The sequence below is a fragment of the Pipistrellus kuhlii genome, unplaced genomic scaffold (assembly GCF_014108245.1).
Source record: "Pipistrellus kuhlii isolate mPipKuh1 unplaced genomic scaffold, mPipKuh1.p scaffold_m20_p_2, whole genome shotgun sequence".
Classification (NCBI taxonomy): domain Eukaryota; kingdom Metazoa; phylum Chordata; class Mammalia; order Chiroptera; family Vespertilionidae; genus Pipistrellus; species Pipistrellus kuhlii.
The window spans coordinates 98,359,043-98,374,542 of NW_023425515.1; the positions used below are offsets into that span (position 1 = coordinate 98,359,043).

A 15,500-nucleotide genomic window follows, 5' to 3' on the forward strand; every position below is an offset into this window, starting at 1 on the left:
AATCACCCCCAACTACCCTCTCCTGCTGTCCTGTTCGTCCCCAACTGCCCTCCCCTGCCAGCCCGATCTCGCCCCCAACTGCCCTCTCCTGCCAGCCTGATCTCGCCCACAACTGCTCTCCCCTGCTGGCCATCTTATGGTGGCCATCTTGTGGCATCTATCTTGTGGTGGCCATCTTGTGACAATGTGAGGGCTGCCATCTTGTAATTACATAAGAGCATCATGCAAAAGCACAAGGACCACCTAGGCTTTTATTATTATAGATATGCATTACTTATGGACACAGACAATAGTGTGGCAAAGACCTATGGCTGAGTGGGAACCCGGTGGACAGGGGAAATGGGAAGAAAAAAGAGGGACATTTGTAATAATCTCAACAATAAAGATTTTAAAAAACTAAATATATATTTAAAAAAAACACCAGTGACCAGAATGCTCTAATGACCAGAACAACCAGTCACTGTAATGACCAGAACAACCAGCCAGCAAAGAGCCTGATCAGGGGTGGGGCCAGCCAGTCAACCTCCTGCAGTCCTCCCTCCTGCCCCATCCCAGATAGGTACCCCCACCCTCATTAGGAGTGGGACTGGCCAACCACCCATGGCCTCATCCCCTAGATGACCCCACCTCCAGTCAGCCCGCCCCCACCAGTCAGGAGTAGGGCCAGCTGGCCCACTGCCCACAGCCCTTCTCCATTGTTGGCCCTACCCCCAATCAGCCCCCACCACTCTGATCGGCCCACTGCCCTTCCCCCCAGCTGGCTCCATCCCCAATTGGTCCCACACACACCAACACACCAATTGAAGGTAGAGCCTGCTGGCCCATTACCCACAGCCCCTACCCATGGCTGTCCCTACCCCTAATTGGCCCCCTACCCCAATTAGTAGTAGGGCTTGCCAGCCAATCACCCAAGGCCCCTCCTCCATGGCTTGCCCAGCCCTGATTGGGGCAGGCCAGCCAGCCAACCTCCTGCCATCTCCTCCCAACAGGCCTAGCAACAATCCATTCCAATTGGGGCTGGACTGACCAGATCCCACCTGAGCACGAATTTGTGCACTGGGCCTCTAGTAAAATAAATAACAGAGAAAGCAACAACAAAAAAAGGAAATAGTCTATTATTATACATACAAGAAAAGTAGCTCTCAGCAAGTTTTTATAAGGTTGGAAGAATTCAGACCCTTTAGTAGAACGAAAGATTTGGGATATATTTTGGATGAAATATACTTTTAGTTGTTATTTTTGGTAAATTTGTAAAAACTGGGCAAATTTCCCGACCTACTACTGAAATTTTTCCATCTCTCGTTTGAATTATGGTTTCATATATGTGACAACATTGAAAATCTTTAGAATCTTTTAGAAAGTAAAATATAGGCATTATTCAATAACCTACTAATTTAATGTTATACCAGCTTGCTGTGTCATGAGATCTATACCCAGCTGCTAATATTATTTCAGCAATATGCTGTGAGCATGCTATGATCAAATAAGGCTATTTTGAGGCCCAAAACACTTAAATTCTGAAAACCTAACTTACAATAAGGGGATTAACATTAATGAGAAAATATTTACCTAATGTGGAAAAGCTTAGATTATAATTTTGCAGTGGATATACTTAATACAATAAAATTTTAAATCTAATAAAACAAAATTCACTGGGGTAAATCTGTATATTAGCAAGACATTTTATAACAATGGAAATAAATGTTTTACCTTGGTTCTGTGCTTGAAATGCTGGACATTTTTCTAAAGAGCTAACAGGGGTAAAGACTTCAGTGTAATCCTGAGTGTATAAAATGGCATCCTTGACTTCACTTTGGGAGTTTGGGTTTGAACTTGAAACAATTTCTTCAAATTCAGTTAATCTGAGTCAGCATTCCTATAACTGTTTTTCTATAATGTTACATAATTACTGATTTTATGTATGTCCTATTTTATTTACTTTTTATTTTTTTAATAAATCTTTATTATTCATATTATTACAAATGTTCTTCATTTTTCCCCCCTCCATTTCTCCCCTCCACCAGGTTCCCACCCCACCCTCTGCCCTTTCCCCACCCCCGATTGTCCTCATCCATAGGTGCACAGTTTATGTTCAGTCTCTTCCCGCACCCCCCCCCCCAACTCCCCTTTTCCCCGAGAATCGTCAGTTCACTCCCCTTCCATACCTGTGATTCTATTATATTCACCAGTTAATATTGTTCATCATATTTTTTAATTCCCTTGGTTTTTAGATTCTCTTGTTGATAGTTATGTATTTGTTGTTCATAATTTTTATCTTTATTTTCTTCCTCTTCCTAAAAAAAACCTTCAGCAGTTCATATAATTCTGGTTTGGTGGTGATGAACTCCTTTAGCTTTTTTTTTTTATTATTTGTGAAGCTCTTTATCTGGCCTTCAATTCTGAATGATAGCTTTGCTGGGTAGAGTATTTTTGGCTGTAGGTTCTTGCTATTCATCACCTTGAATATTTCTTGCCATTCCCCTGTGGCCTGCATGGTTTCTGTTGAGAAATCAGCTGACAATTGTATTGGTGCTCCTTCATAGGTAACTAACTACCTGCTTTTCTCTTCCTACTTTTAAATTCTCCCTTTGTCTTTTGCTCTTGGAATTTTAATTATGATTTGTGTTGGTGTGGTCCTCTTTGGATTCCTTTTGGTCTGGGGTTCTGTGCGCTTCCTGGACTTGTAAGTCTAATTCTTTCACCAGGTGGGGGAAGTTTTCTGTCACTATTTCTTCCAGTATGTTTTTGATATCTTGCTCTCTCTCTTCTTCTGGGACCCACATAATTGTGATGTTGGTTAACTTGAAGTTGTCCCAGAGGTTTCTTACATTATCTTCAACTTTCTGGATTCTCTGTCTTCTTGCTTCTGCTGAGGAGTGTCTTCTGGCTCTTTATGTTCCATCTTTTACTTGAGTCTTGTGATCTTCCATTCTGTTTTTAGGACTCTGTATAATATTTTGTATTTCAGACAATGTATTCTTTATTTCTAGTTCATCCCTTTTTATTTCTAGTTGATCCCTTTTTATTTCTAATTGATCCCTTATCATATCCTCATAGGTCTTGTTTATTTTATCAGCCTTTTCTAGGAAATTCTTGAAAAACCTTATAAGTGTAGTTTTGAATTCTATATCCAGTCACTTTTTGTCCTCCATTTTTTTTGTTTGTGATCTGTTTCCTTGTCTCAGCATTTTCTCTGCTTCTCTGAGTTGGTAGGGTGGCTTTGTGTGCTAAGTTGTCCTATATGGTTCAGTGGGTCAGTCTCCCAGTTACCTGAGGTGACATTTTTGGTGCCCCCTTTTGTGGACTATGTGTACAGCCCTGTTGTAGTTAAGTCTTGATTGTTGTTGGTATGACTGGAAGGAACTGACCTCCAGGCCAATTGGCTGTGAGGATCAGCAGTGTCTATGCTAGGAGACAGCCTTATTCAACTAGACTTGGAAAATTGTAACAGCCTCTGTGCTGAGCTTGGATGGGGCAGAGTTTCAGGGTGGAGCCTACGGCCTTGGCTTCTAGTCAGCCCCGCCCTATGAGGTTCCTGAGTTTCAGTGTTCCTCAGGGTCCTTCGTTACTCGCTGCAAGCACCTCTGAGAGAAAGGTGCCCCCAAGTTTCACCCACTACCAGTCTAGGCTCACCCAGCCTGGAACTGGGGTTCAGTGCAGTTGGAAGTGGGGTTCAGAGCAGACTGGAGCTTTTGTCTCCTTCCCTCTAGGGCAATCCCACGGCACAGTCAACATTCTGTTCTCTGTGTATAATTTGCGCACCTCCAGGACTTCCTTTTGCTGTTCCCCTGAGTTTTTGCCTTACAGCCCAGACTCCCTCCGTATGAGCCTGGGTCCCCAGGGTCTCGCCCAGAACTGGGGTTCAGTGCTGTCAGAGCTGGGGTTCAGCACAGTCCGGAGCTTTTATCTCCTTCCCACTAGGGAATGCCAGCCAGGCACTCAGCCTCCCTCCTCCGGCTCTGTCCTCTCCCCATGCGCACTGGGTCTCAGTACCTTAGGCTTTTACAGCTCCTCTGATTTTCCTTTTGATTTTCTCTTTTCTTCTAGTTGTAGAATTTCCAGTCATCTTTCCTGTATTTCTGGATAATGTCCAATTTGTATTTTAGTTGTGTTTTTTGAAATTGTTGTGTGAGGCTGCAGTTAGGCATTTACCTATGCCACCATCTTGGTTTCTCCTCCCTTGACTTGTATGTCCTATTTTAAAACATTTTTATTAACAAATAGCATATATTCACTGTAGAAAAAATAGCTAATTCCAACAGATATAGAGAAAAAATTACACATAGCCCTACCACTTAAGAAATGAATTTTAAAATTATGTATTTTTGCAGTTATTTGAATATTTTTTAAACCAAAGTGAATTAATGTACATAGTATTCTATAACCTATTCTTCTCTGCTAAACAGTAATGCATGAGTACATTTACATGTTAAAATAAAAAGTTGTTTGATTATTTTATTGAGGCTATTTCAGCCTGCTTCTCTTTATTTTTTTTAAGTTGCTTTTTTAAGACAACTTTTCTAAGAGTTTATAAGCCAAACTGATGACATATGTCAAGGAGCAAGACCTCGCCTATTTCTATGGTGTTTATTTTAATACAAATGGGAAAAGATACTTGCAAACAACAGCTCCAAAAAGAGGTTAATATTCAAAACATATAAAGAATTCATACAATTCAACACAAAACAATCCAATTAAAAAATGGGTAGAGAACACTTCTTCCAAGAAGACATATAAATGACAAACAGATGAATGCAAAGATGATACTCAACTTCACTATTGGGGAAATGTAATTCAAAACTATATGAGATGCCATCTCACACCTGTTAGAATGGCTCTTATCAACAAAGCAAGCAATAGCAAATGCTGGGAAAGATGTGGGAAAATAGAAAGCCTTGTTTACTGCTGATGGGAATATAAACTAGTAGCCACTATGGAAAACAGTATGGAGGTTCCTCAAAAAATTAAGAATAGAGTTAGTGCCCTGGTTTGGCTCAGTGGATAGAGCATTGACCTGAGAACTGAAGGGTCCCAGGTTCAATTCCAGTCAAGGCATTGAGCCTGGGTTGTGGGCTCAGTCCCCAGTGTGGAGCGGACGTGAGACAGCCAATCAATGATTCTTTCTTATCATTGATGTTTCTATCTATCTCTCCCTCTCCCTTCCTCTCTGAAATCAATAAAAAAATATATATTAAAAAAAAGAATAGAGTATAGAGTTACCATATGACTCAGCAATTCCTCTTCTGGGTATGTGCCCCCAAAAAACTCAAAAACATACATTTGCAAAGATATATGCACCCTTGTGTTCATTGCAGCATCATTCATGGTGCCAAAAACAAAAGTGTCCTTCAATAGATGATTGGCTAAAGATGTGGTCCCTATATATGATGGAATCCTACTTAGACATAAGGAAGATGAAATGACCAAACTTTTCTTTTTAAAAAAATGTATATTGTTGAAAGTATTACATATGTCTCCTTTTTCCCCCCACTGACATCTCCTAGCCTGCACCAACCCTCTTGCCCAGGACCTTCATCACCCTATTAATTTTGTCCATTTGTTATGCATATATGCATACAAGTTTTTTGGTTCATCTCATCCCACCTACCCTCTCCCACCTTCCCTCTGAGATTCCCCAATCTGTTTCATGCTTCTATGTCTTTGGATCTATTTTGTTCATCAGTTTATTTTGTTCATTAGATTCCACATATGAGTATGATAATGTGATACTTGTCTTTCTCTGACTGGCTTATTTCACTTAGCATAACACTCTCCAGGTCCCTCTATGCTGTCTCAAAAAGTAAGAGATCCTTCTTTTTTATAGCTGCATAGTTCTCTCCCTATCTTCCATCCTTGGTTATCAGGGTTCTCTCTAGCTAATCCTCAGTTGACTTTTCAGAATTTAATTGTATTTCCAGTTTGGTCCTGGGAGAGTGTCAGTATAGCTTTCATTACTTCTCCATCATTCTCTACCTCCCTCCATTCTTTTCATTTAAATATCATAAAATATCCATATTGAGGTAATCATTATGAAAGTGGTACATTTTCATAGAAACAAGTTTAACAGAACAAGATCAAATCACCTAATTTGCACATGAAACAAGTCATTTCTGAAACTAATTTGACTTATAGTAAAAATTTACTTTTTGTATAAAAACCACCATGCTTTGGTTACTATGAACATGAATCAAATGATTTGGTGGGGAGAGCAGGGGAGAAAGGATGTGGTTGGAAAAGTTTCTTTGCCAATGAAATGACATGATACTTGGAAACATCTTGATATTGTTAAAGAAGGATTAGGAAAGCACTGCCATCTAGTAGCTGGGGCCTTCCCAGAACAGCTTAACTACATAAACAGTTTTCTGTACTTTTCTTAGCTGCCAGCATAAATGTTTGCAATTTTTAATGAAGAAAACAGATGTAAATGGAAGGCCAGTGGTGGGTGACCTTTGCCTAAGTGGTGAGAAATCCAAGAGGGAAGTTTCCAGTCAAAAGTCATGGTTTTAAATGTATCTTAATTATCTATCAAAATAAATTGAGGTAGAAATTGTAAAAAAAAAAAAAAAAAAAAAAAAAAAAAAAAAGTTTCTAGTCAAAAGTCAAGGTTTTCATATATCTTAATTATCTAGGTTAGGAAATGAAGTTTTAATTTTGAGAATTAAAACTAGTGAGTTTTATGCTCAGACCTTTAAAAAATATTTGTCATTTTCTTGTTCACATTGGGATTCTAATAGACTGATCAATAATGCATGAAATAAATATTTAATTTTTTTGTGAGGTATCGAAGGTGAGGGAAGTACTAATGTTTATATATAGATGGGAATTTTAGGTATGGCCAACCATTTGGGGAACCTTTTTCTTTCTAAAATTATTTCCCAGGATATTTTAAACAAAACTATATTTCTCACTAAACTTAAAAAAATCTCTTTTGTAAATATTACTAAATAAAAGATTTATTTTCACATGAATTGCTTTATTTTTTCCTTCAAAAACAATTTAGTATAGAACATGAATGATTAACATTTGCATCTGTAAGTCTACAACTTAAAATTTTTTTGTTATAGAGGTCCATCAAAGTGACCATATTGATTCTTTTTTTTTAATATATATTTTATTGATTTTGTACAGATAGGAAGGGAGAGAGATAGAAAGCTAGAAACATCAATGAGAGAGTCACCTATCAGCTGCCTCTTGCACACCCCCTACTGGGGATATGCCCGCAACCAAGGTACATACTCTTGACTGGAATCGAACCCGGGTCCCTTCAGTCCCCAAGCAGACACTCTATCCATTGAGCAAAACTGGTCTCGGCAAAAGTGACCATATTGATTCTTGAAGTGACATTAACTAATGCCATAACTACATATTTCCTGCCATGGAATTTTTTTCCTGAAATATATAATTTGTAAGAAATGTGAGTGTTCATGTCCTCTGTGTGCTCTACAGATTGAATGTAACTCAGTCTACAATATCTAATATAATAGATTTTTCCATTTAATTGATACTATACTTGTTTTAACAGCATTTTTAAGTTTTAGTACAATAGGAATATTTGGATGGAGTCTCAGGTATTTTGGAGGATTTTTGTAGAATTTTACTGGACTGATTACCTCAATTGTCCTATACCTAAAGTCTTTTTAGAGTCTTAGGAAGCTAGAAAAATTTACTTGGCACTTCTCTATATTTTCTACCAGCATATTTAATGGAGAGACATCTTTTTCTTTTGAGTCCATTTCACCTTTCTAATGAAGAGTCAGTGTTATAAGCATATTAAGGATTTCAGTTGCTTCCTGTTAAAAGTAAGAAAGTCACACCCAAAATTAGTTTGCTACATCTTCACTATCTTGAGGTAAAATAATTATTTTGTGAAAAGAAATAATAAATAATAAAAAATAAAGATCTGCAGATGTTCATACCACTATATGTATTAGTATTGCAGTAAAGCCCTGCTAGCATGACTTAGTGGTTGAGCATTGACCTATGAACCAGGAGGACATGGTTTAATTCCAAGTCAGGGCATATGTCTGGGTTATGGGCTTGATCCTTAGTAGGGGGTGTGCTGATGTTTCTATCTATTTCCTCCTCTCCCTTCTTCTCTGAAATCAATTAAATTTTTTTTAAGTGCAGCAGAAAGTGTAGTAATTTTCTGTTGTTAATCGTCACCCAATGATATTTTTCCATTGTTTTTTAGAGAAAGTGAAAAGGAGAGGGAGAGACAAATGTAGATGTGAGAGACACACATTGATTGGTTGCCTTCCGACCAGGGCCAGGATGGAGCCTGCAACTGAGGTATGTGTCCTTGACAAGAATAAAACCCAGGATCATTCAATCCACAAACTGATGTTCTATTCACTGAGCCAAATTGGCTTGGGGAAGTATAGTAATTTTTTATAGTAAATTGGCAAGATGTTTAAATCTAGGAATATTGAAGATTTGTTTGAGTGCTGAGAACATATCTTACAGTGTTTATCTCTTTTCTCCATCCATATGCTCTCATCCTTTTCCTCATCCAGAATACACAAAAGGATACAGATTTTACAGAAAAAAAAGGAATTCCAAAAGGTGTTTAAGGAAAGTAGAAGGACTTATAAAGGAAATGCTCTGATAGATCTGAAGGGGGTGGGTGGGAAGAAGTATTGTACTTTAGTGTTGATTAAATTTGTGGGATGGCTGTAATTAGGAGATTGTTCTAGATTTGTTTTATTATGCAAGCTTTTATTTTTTTCTGAAGTCAGTACCCCAGAAGCCTACTTGACAGTACGCAACATAGGTTAGTGCCTTTTGGAATCAAGTTTATATAGTACTAGAGGCCCGGCGCATGAAATTTGTACATGGGGTTAGGGGGTGTCTCTCAGCGCAGCCTGCACCTTCTACAATCTCAGACCACTCGAGGGATGTCTGACTGACCGTTTAGACTCGAACCCAGTGGGATTGGACGTAAACAGGCAGTTGGACATCCCTTTCACAATCCAGGACTGCTGGCTTACAACTGCTTGCCTGCCTGCCTTCCTGATTTCCCCTAACTGCTTTTCCCTGCCAGCCTGATCACCCCCTCACCACTCCCCTGCCAGCCTGATTGATGTCTAACTGCTCCCCTGCCAGCCTGTTTGCCTCCAACTTCCTTCTCTGCTGACCTGGTCCCTCCCAACTGCCCTCCCCTGCTGGCCATCTTGTGTCCATAAGGGGGCAGGATCTTTGACCACATGGGGGCAGCCATCTTGTGTGTTGGAGCGATAGTCAATCTGCATATTACTCTTTTATTAGATAGGATAGAGGCCTGGTGCATGGATGGGTGCCAGTGGATTTGCCATGAAAGGTGTCTCAGATCAGGGTGAGGGTTCCCTTGGGTCATGGGGTGGCTTGGGTAAGAGGCCTGTGGTGGTTTGCAGGCTGGCCACACCCGGTGGCAACCCAAGCAGAGGCCCTGGTATATGGGGCTTATTTACCTTCTATAATTGAAACTTTGTAGCCTTAAGAGGAGATATACAGAAAACTTGGCTTCCTGGGTCACCTGAGAAACCCCAGCATCCCTCCTGCTTTCTCTGTAGGTGAAGCCATCTTGGTAGGGTTAATTTGCAATCGCTCTGATTGGCTGGTGGGCGTGGCTTGTGGGTGTAGTGGAGTGATAGTTAATTTGCATATTGCTCTTTTATCAGATAGGATAGGTTAAATGACTTACATAATTTATAATGCATTTTTGTCATTTCTTGAGAAAGTTTGATCTACTTTATGATTCATTGTCTGGAGGTAACATTGTTCAGTGTGTACCTCTATGTGAAAAATATTAATAGAATTATTAAAGAAATGTACCCAGTTACATGTACCAATTACATGGAACAAAAGTACATTGAGAGTAGAGGATTACTTTTGTTGAAACAGTTCTCCTTTATTTACTAGATTCTCCTGAACTATTTTGGAAACTATGTACCTAATGCATGGACACAAGACAGTGGCTGCACTCTTTGTGAATTGGATACAATTGACTTATCTGCAGTAAATGTGAGTGCAATGGAGTGTGTGTGAAATTGAGTAACAAAAGACATTGTTATGAAATACAATGATTTGTAAAAAAGTGATAATATAGTCTTGATAAATAGATTGTGGATTTATAAAGCTAAAACAATGACTCAGATAATTGCTAGATTTATGTATATCTAAACTATTTTTTAAAGCAAAACCAGCTAATAATTGACCTCCATAAAGGGCCTTGGTTGCTAATATTTAATAGCTTGCTATATTTTGGTGTTCTTGTTTTATTTTACTCTGCTAACTTGGTAAAGCATTGAGGAAAAATGGTTAAAGTGCTTCAGCATTTTTACTGACTAATTTTATCTGTGCTTGATTTTAAATTTTATTTAAAATAATAATATATAACTAAGGGTTATTTTAAATATTTTACATATGTTAAAAACTCATTTAAACTTCATAGAATTTTCAGTAGATAACATTATCAACATTTTTATGATGAGAAAACTGAGGTATGTACACAGGTTAAGTAACTTGTTTAAGGGTATATAATTTTTGTGTTGGAAGTAGGAACTAAACTGTGGCAATCTGGCTCCAGATCCTATCTATAATAATAAAAGTGTAATATGCTAATTTGACTGGACATCCTTCTGGAAGACCTTCAGCGACAAGCCGGGCTGTGAGGGAAGCCAGGGTCCCAGGTGCCAGAGGGAAGTCGGTGCCAGAAACTGGGGGAAGGAAGGCCTACTCTTGCATGAATTTCGTGCATTGAGCCTCTAGTATATATATTTTTATTGATTTCAGAGAAGAAGGGAGAGGGAGAGAGATAGAAACATTAATGATGAGAGAGAATCATTGCTCAGCTGCCTCCTGCACATCCCCTACTGGGGATAGAACCCACAACACAGGCATGTGCCCTTGACCAGAATAAAACTGGGGACCCTTCAGTCCACAGGCCAAAACTCTATCTGCTGAACCAAATCAGCCAGGGCTAGATCCTATGTGTGAAAATAATAATACAAGAATAAATCTTGTGTTTTGCATACTCACAACTGTAAACCTACTTTTGTCCCACTTTGTATATATTTTAAAGAGAATTATACTATACTTTATCAATTGTACTTAGAGGATAAATGAGCAACAGAAATATTATTTATCTATAAAATATTTAGAATTTTTTTAACAACCAGAGCAGTTTTAGGATATTCTTTTCCTAAAAATTAAATATTTTTATTGATATTAGAGAGGAAGAGAAAGAGAGAAAGAAACAGTGATGTGAGAGAGAAACATTGATTGGTTGCCTCCTGCACACAATGAAACCTGGGCATGTGCCCTGACCAAGAATTGAAACCACAACTCTTCATGTACATAGGATGATGCCCATCCAACTGAAGCACACTAGCCAGAGCCAGTTTTAGGATATTCTATAGTAACAGTTTTCTTACAAAATATTGCTTTTGTAACTTGGAAGTCAATTATGTATATGCATTCTAGGGATGATTTTGATCATTAAGGCTGATTCCTTCTTTCATTCACCTTAAGTTCATTGTGTTCTACAGATTGCCAATAAGTAGAACCAATAGACAAAAATAAAATTCCCAGTAAATTCTGGTCCCTGCAAATACAAAACACTTTTATTGTAAAACATTAAATTTTTGAATTAAATAGTTGCTATTCTCATCACTATATGAAAGGAGAATAAAGAGTAACTTGTGCATATTTAAGAGTTGTTTGTTTTGCCAAAACCGGTTTAGCTCAGTGGATAGAGCGTCAGCCTGCGGACTGAAAGGTCCCAAGTTCAATTCCAGTCAAGGGCATGTACCTTGGTTGCGGGCACATCCCTAGGAGACGGTGTGCAGGAGGCAGCTGATCAATGTTTCTCTTTCATCGATGTCTCTAACTCTATCCCTCTCTCTTCCTCTCTGTAAAAAAGCAATTATATATTATATATTTGACATCCTTTACCCTTTACTACCCTCCCTCTGGTAACCATATACTGTTGTCTGTGTCTATGCGTTTTCATTTTATATCCCACATGTGACTGAAATTATATGGTTTTTTACTTTTCCTGTTTGACTTAATTCACTTAGCATGATATTTTCAAGATCCATCCATGTTGTTGCAAATGGCAGTATTTCATCTTTTTTTATGTCAAATTAGTCACCTGTCACTTAGGAAAAAAATGTTTCTGTAGTCCCAGTTCATACATTTTCAGATAATGTGCTCTACAACTCAACATTCACTGAGGAATTTTTCATATAGAGTTCTATTTTCTTGAAAATAAGAGTTTTTTTAGCCAGTCTCTCAAATAACAAACTGTTTTCTATCTGGAAAGAATGCCAAAATATTTCTGAATGAAGCTACATCATGATGATGTTTTAAAATGTATCCTGATCTTTTTAACAAAAAAGTAGTTCTATATTCTGGAGGGTAATACTTTTTATGTTTAGTTTCATTTACATAAACTTTCTGGTGCAAAGATAGAAAAAAATATTTATTTTAATTTTTTTATCTTTTGTTTGCATATAGGAGAAAATTACTTGATTCTTGGGCTGTTTTGTCTTATAGCCTATTAAAATATATTAGAAAAGAAAACCATTCTATTATGCAAAATAATGTTTTTTATATATGTAGTTGTCATACAATAGATATAAAATTAAAATTATGTGGGTAGTTAAGATATGTCTTATCATATTCTTAGATTGGACATAGGCAAGTTCCTTTATATATAAAAATAATAGTGGCTATCTCAGAGGGTTGGTAGGAGGGTTATATGAAATTTTGTATATATGATGATATTTTATATTTATACACTTTATACATATATAAATTTAAACATTCCCTAATATTGTTGCTGTTATTATCATTAGTATGTAAAAATTAACTTAGCTTTATAATGGAGATGCAACATGTTGAAGCCTAACTTTTAACCTACTAATTTATGATTAGTTGCTTAACTTTTCTAAATTTTATTTTTCTAACATGTAAATTTGGTATAACAAGTAACTTTAGGGTTATGAAATTTAAATGAAATGTTTTGTCTCATTTGGTAAGAGAGAGTTGTGATCCACTTTATATTATTTTCCTTTATTATTAAGAATTGGGGGTAGCCGAAACCGGTTTGGCTCAGTGGTAGAGCGTCGGTCTGCAGACTGAAAGGTCCCAGGTTCGATTCCGGTCAAGGGCATGTACGTTGGTTGCGGGCACATCCCCAGTTGGGGGGTGTGCAGGAGGCGGCTGGTCAATTCATCAACATTTCTGGCTCTCTATCTCTCTCCCTTCCTCTCTGTAAAAAATCAATAAAATATATTTTTTAAAAAAGATCTAGAGGGTAGATATTTTGTCTTTAGTTGTTTGTGCTTTTATATTCACTTAACAATAAATACTTAGGTGATTGAATGTATTTGGTAAAGAAATACAATAGTGTTCAAGGTATGCTTCAATGCAAACAAATATTACGGTATAATATAGGACCTAGATTTTAGATAACAAAGGAGTTTGTGAGCTACTATGTGGTAAAAGATGGAGAGCGGTACCATAGTGCTGCATTTAATACCTATGGTTTTTTTAAAAAAATATTTAATACTTAAATTCAGGCATTAAAAGAAAGTTTTATTTTATTTTTTAAATTTATCTTAGGGAGAAGAAGGGAGAGAGAGAAAAACATCTATGTGAGAGAGAAACATCAATGAGTTTCCTCCTGAACATGCCCCAGACATATAGGGAATTTGTCATCTTTTGATGTAGGGGATGATGCTGCAACAAACTGAGACACACTGACCAGGAATAAAAGACAGTTTTAAAATAGCATTATAATAAAGAATTTCATATGGCTCTTGTAATAACATTATTACATGGTTGTTAACTTAGGTTTCTGACTTCCCAAGCCATTTGTAAATTTTGAAGCCAGGTGCTTTCATTCCTTTTCTAAATGTTGCTTATCACAAGGAATGATAAATATAATGGATATTTCAGAGGAGAAACCAAGATGGTGGCAAAGGTAAACAACTAAACTGCTGCCTCACACAACAATTTCAAAACTAAGACTAAAATACAAAACGTCTATCATCCAGAACCATGAGAAAGTTGGCTGAGAGGAAGTTTTACAACTAGAAGGAAAGAGAAAGGAGCACAAATTCTTAAAAGCTGAGGTATGGAGGCACGTGAATCAGGCTGGTGACAAGCGACTGGGTGCAGGGCTTTTCTTCAACCCTAAGGGAGACAAGCTCCTGATCACTCTGAAATGCAATTTCTGGGGACATGCGGGGCACCCAGATGCCTACAGAGAGAAGCTGGACTGTTGGCCATCAGGTCAGAAAGTGAGGGTGACTTTTTTGCAGAAGTGTGCCCAGCAATCATTGTTTACTGCGCTGGGATGTGGGATGCAGGGACTTAAAAACACAGAAAGGCAGAGAAGGCTGGCTGGCAGCCATTGCTGTTTGTCATGCCCTAGCCTAGTAATGCCCTGAGATCCCGCCCCAAACATTCTACAAACCCACCCAGGCTCCACACAGTGGCTTTTGCATATAAATGGCCTTCCCTGTGGCAGCTTAATCAAATAAACTGCAGCTCCAGTCAGACTACTCCAAAACGGCCAAATCCCAACCAAAGAGGAGAAAACTGTAGTTTTTGATGTAGCTCCTCCTGGATGGCCTCAGACAGTGGCTGACCTGCACCTCATTGGAGATCCAGAAAATAGTGTATCTAGTGGTCTGTGTGAGACTACACCAGATTCCAACTACTTTGATAAGAGAGACATTCACGAGGCAGATTCAGTGAGCACCAAAGCCCTACTGGAACAAGTCCTGCCCCATAAATGTGTCTCCAGCACAGTAATTCCTCCATTATAAACACAGTTGGTCCTCATAGCCAATTGGCCTAGTGGTCAATTCCTCCCAGTGATACCAACAACAATCAAGACTTAGCTACAACAAGGCTGTACACAAAGACCACAAAGGGGTGCACCAAGAGTGTCCAAATCAGGCAACTGGGAGGCTGACCCATTGAACCATATAGAACACCTAGCACACAAAGCTACCCTACCAACTCAGGGAAGCAACGGAAATGAGGAGACAAGGAAACAGATAAAAAACAAAAGAAATGGATGAGAATAAATGACTGGGTATAGAATTCAAAACCACAGTTATAAGGTTTTTTCAAGAATTTCCTAGAAAAGGCCAATAAATTTAACGAGACCCTCTAGGATATGAAAAAGGACCAACTAGAAATTAAACATACACTGACTGAAATAAAAAATACAATATTATACAGGGACCCAAAAGCAGATTATAGGAACACAAGAATCAAGTCAAAGATTTGGAACACAAAGAGGCAAAAAGAGAAGAGAATCCAGAATGTTGAAGATAGTGTAAGAAGCCTCTGGGACAACTTCAAGTGTACCAACATCAGAATTATGGGGGTCCCAGAAGAAGAGAGAGAGCAAGACACTGAAAACCTATTTGAAGAAATAATGATAGAAAACTTCCCCTACCTGGTGAAAGAAATAGACTTACAAGTCCAGGAAGTGCACAGGA

At 38.1% G+C, this 15,500-nt stretch overlaps 1 protein-coding gene across 5 annotated transcripts in view; it reads left to right on the top strand.

The window, feature by feature from the left end:
* Window positions 1-15,500, top strand: part of PLOD2 (procollagen-lysine,2-oxoglutarate 5-dioxygenase 2) — a 215,285-nt gene that overhangs the window by 145,510 nt on the left and 54,275 nt on the right. For 4 of the 5 annotated variants that reach the window (XM_045584113.1, XM_036443746.2, XM_036443745.2 and 1 more), the window contains exon 8: window positions 9,898-9,999. The exons of the other annotated variant lie outside the window; for it this stretch is intronic. In XM_045584113.1, coding sequence (XP_045440069.1) covers window positions 9,898-9,999 — 102 coding nt within the window. The remainder of the gene's footprint in view (window positions 1-9,897; window positions 10,000-15,500) is intronic. 5 annotated transcript variants of the gene reach the window in all.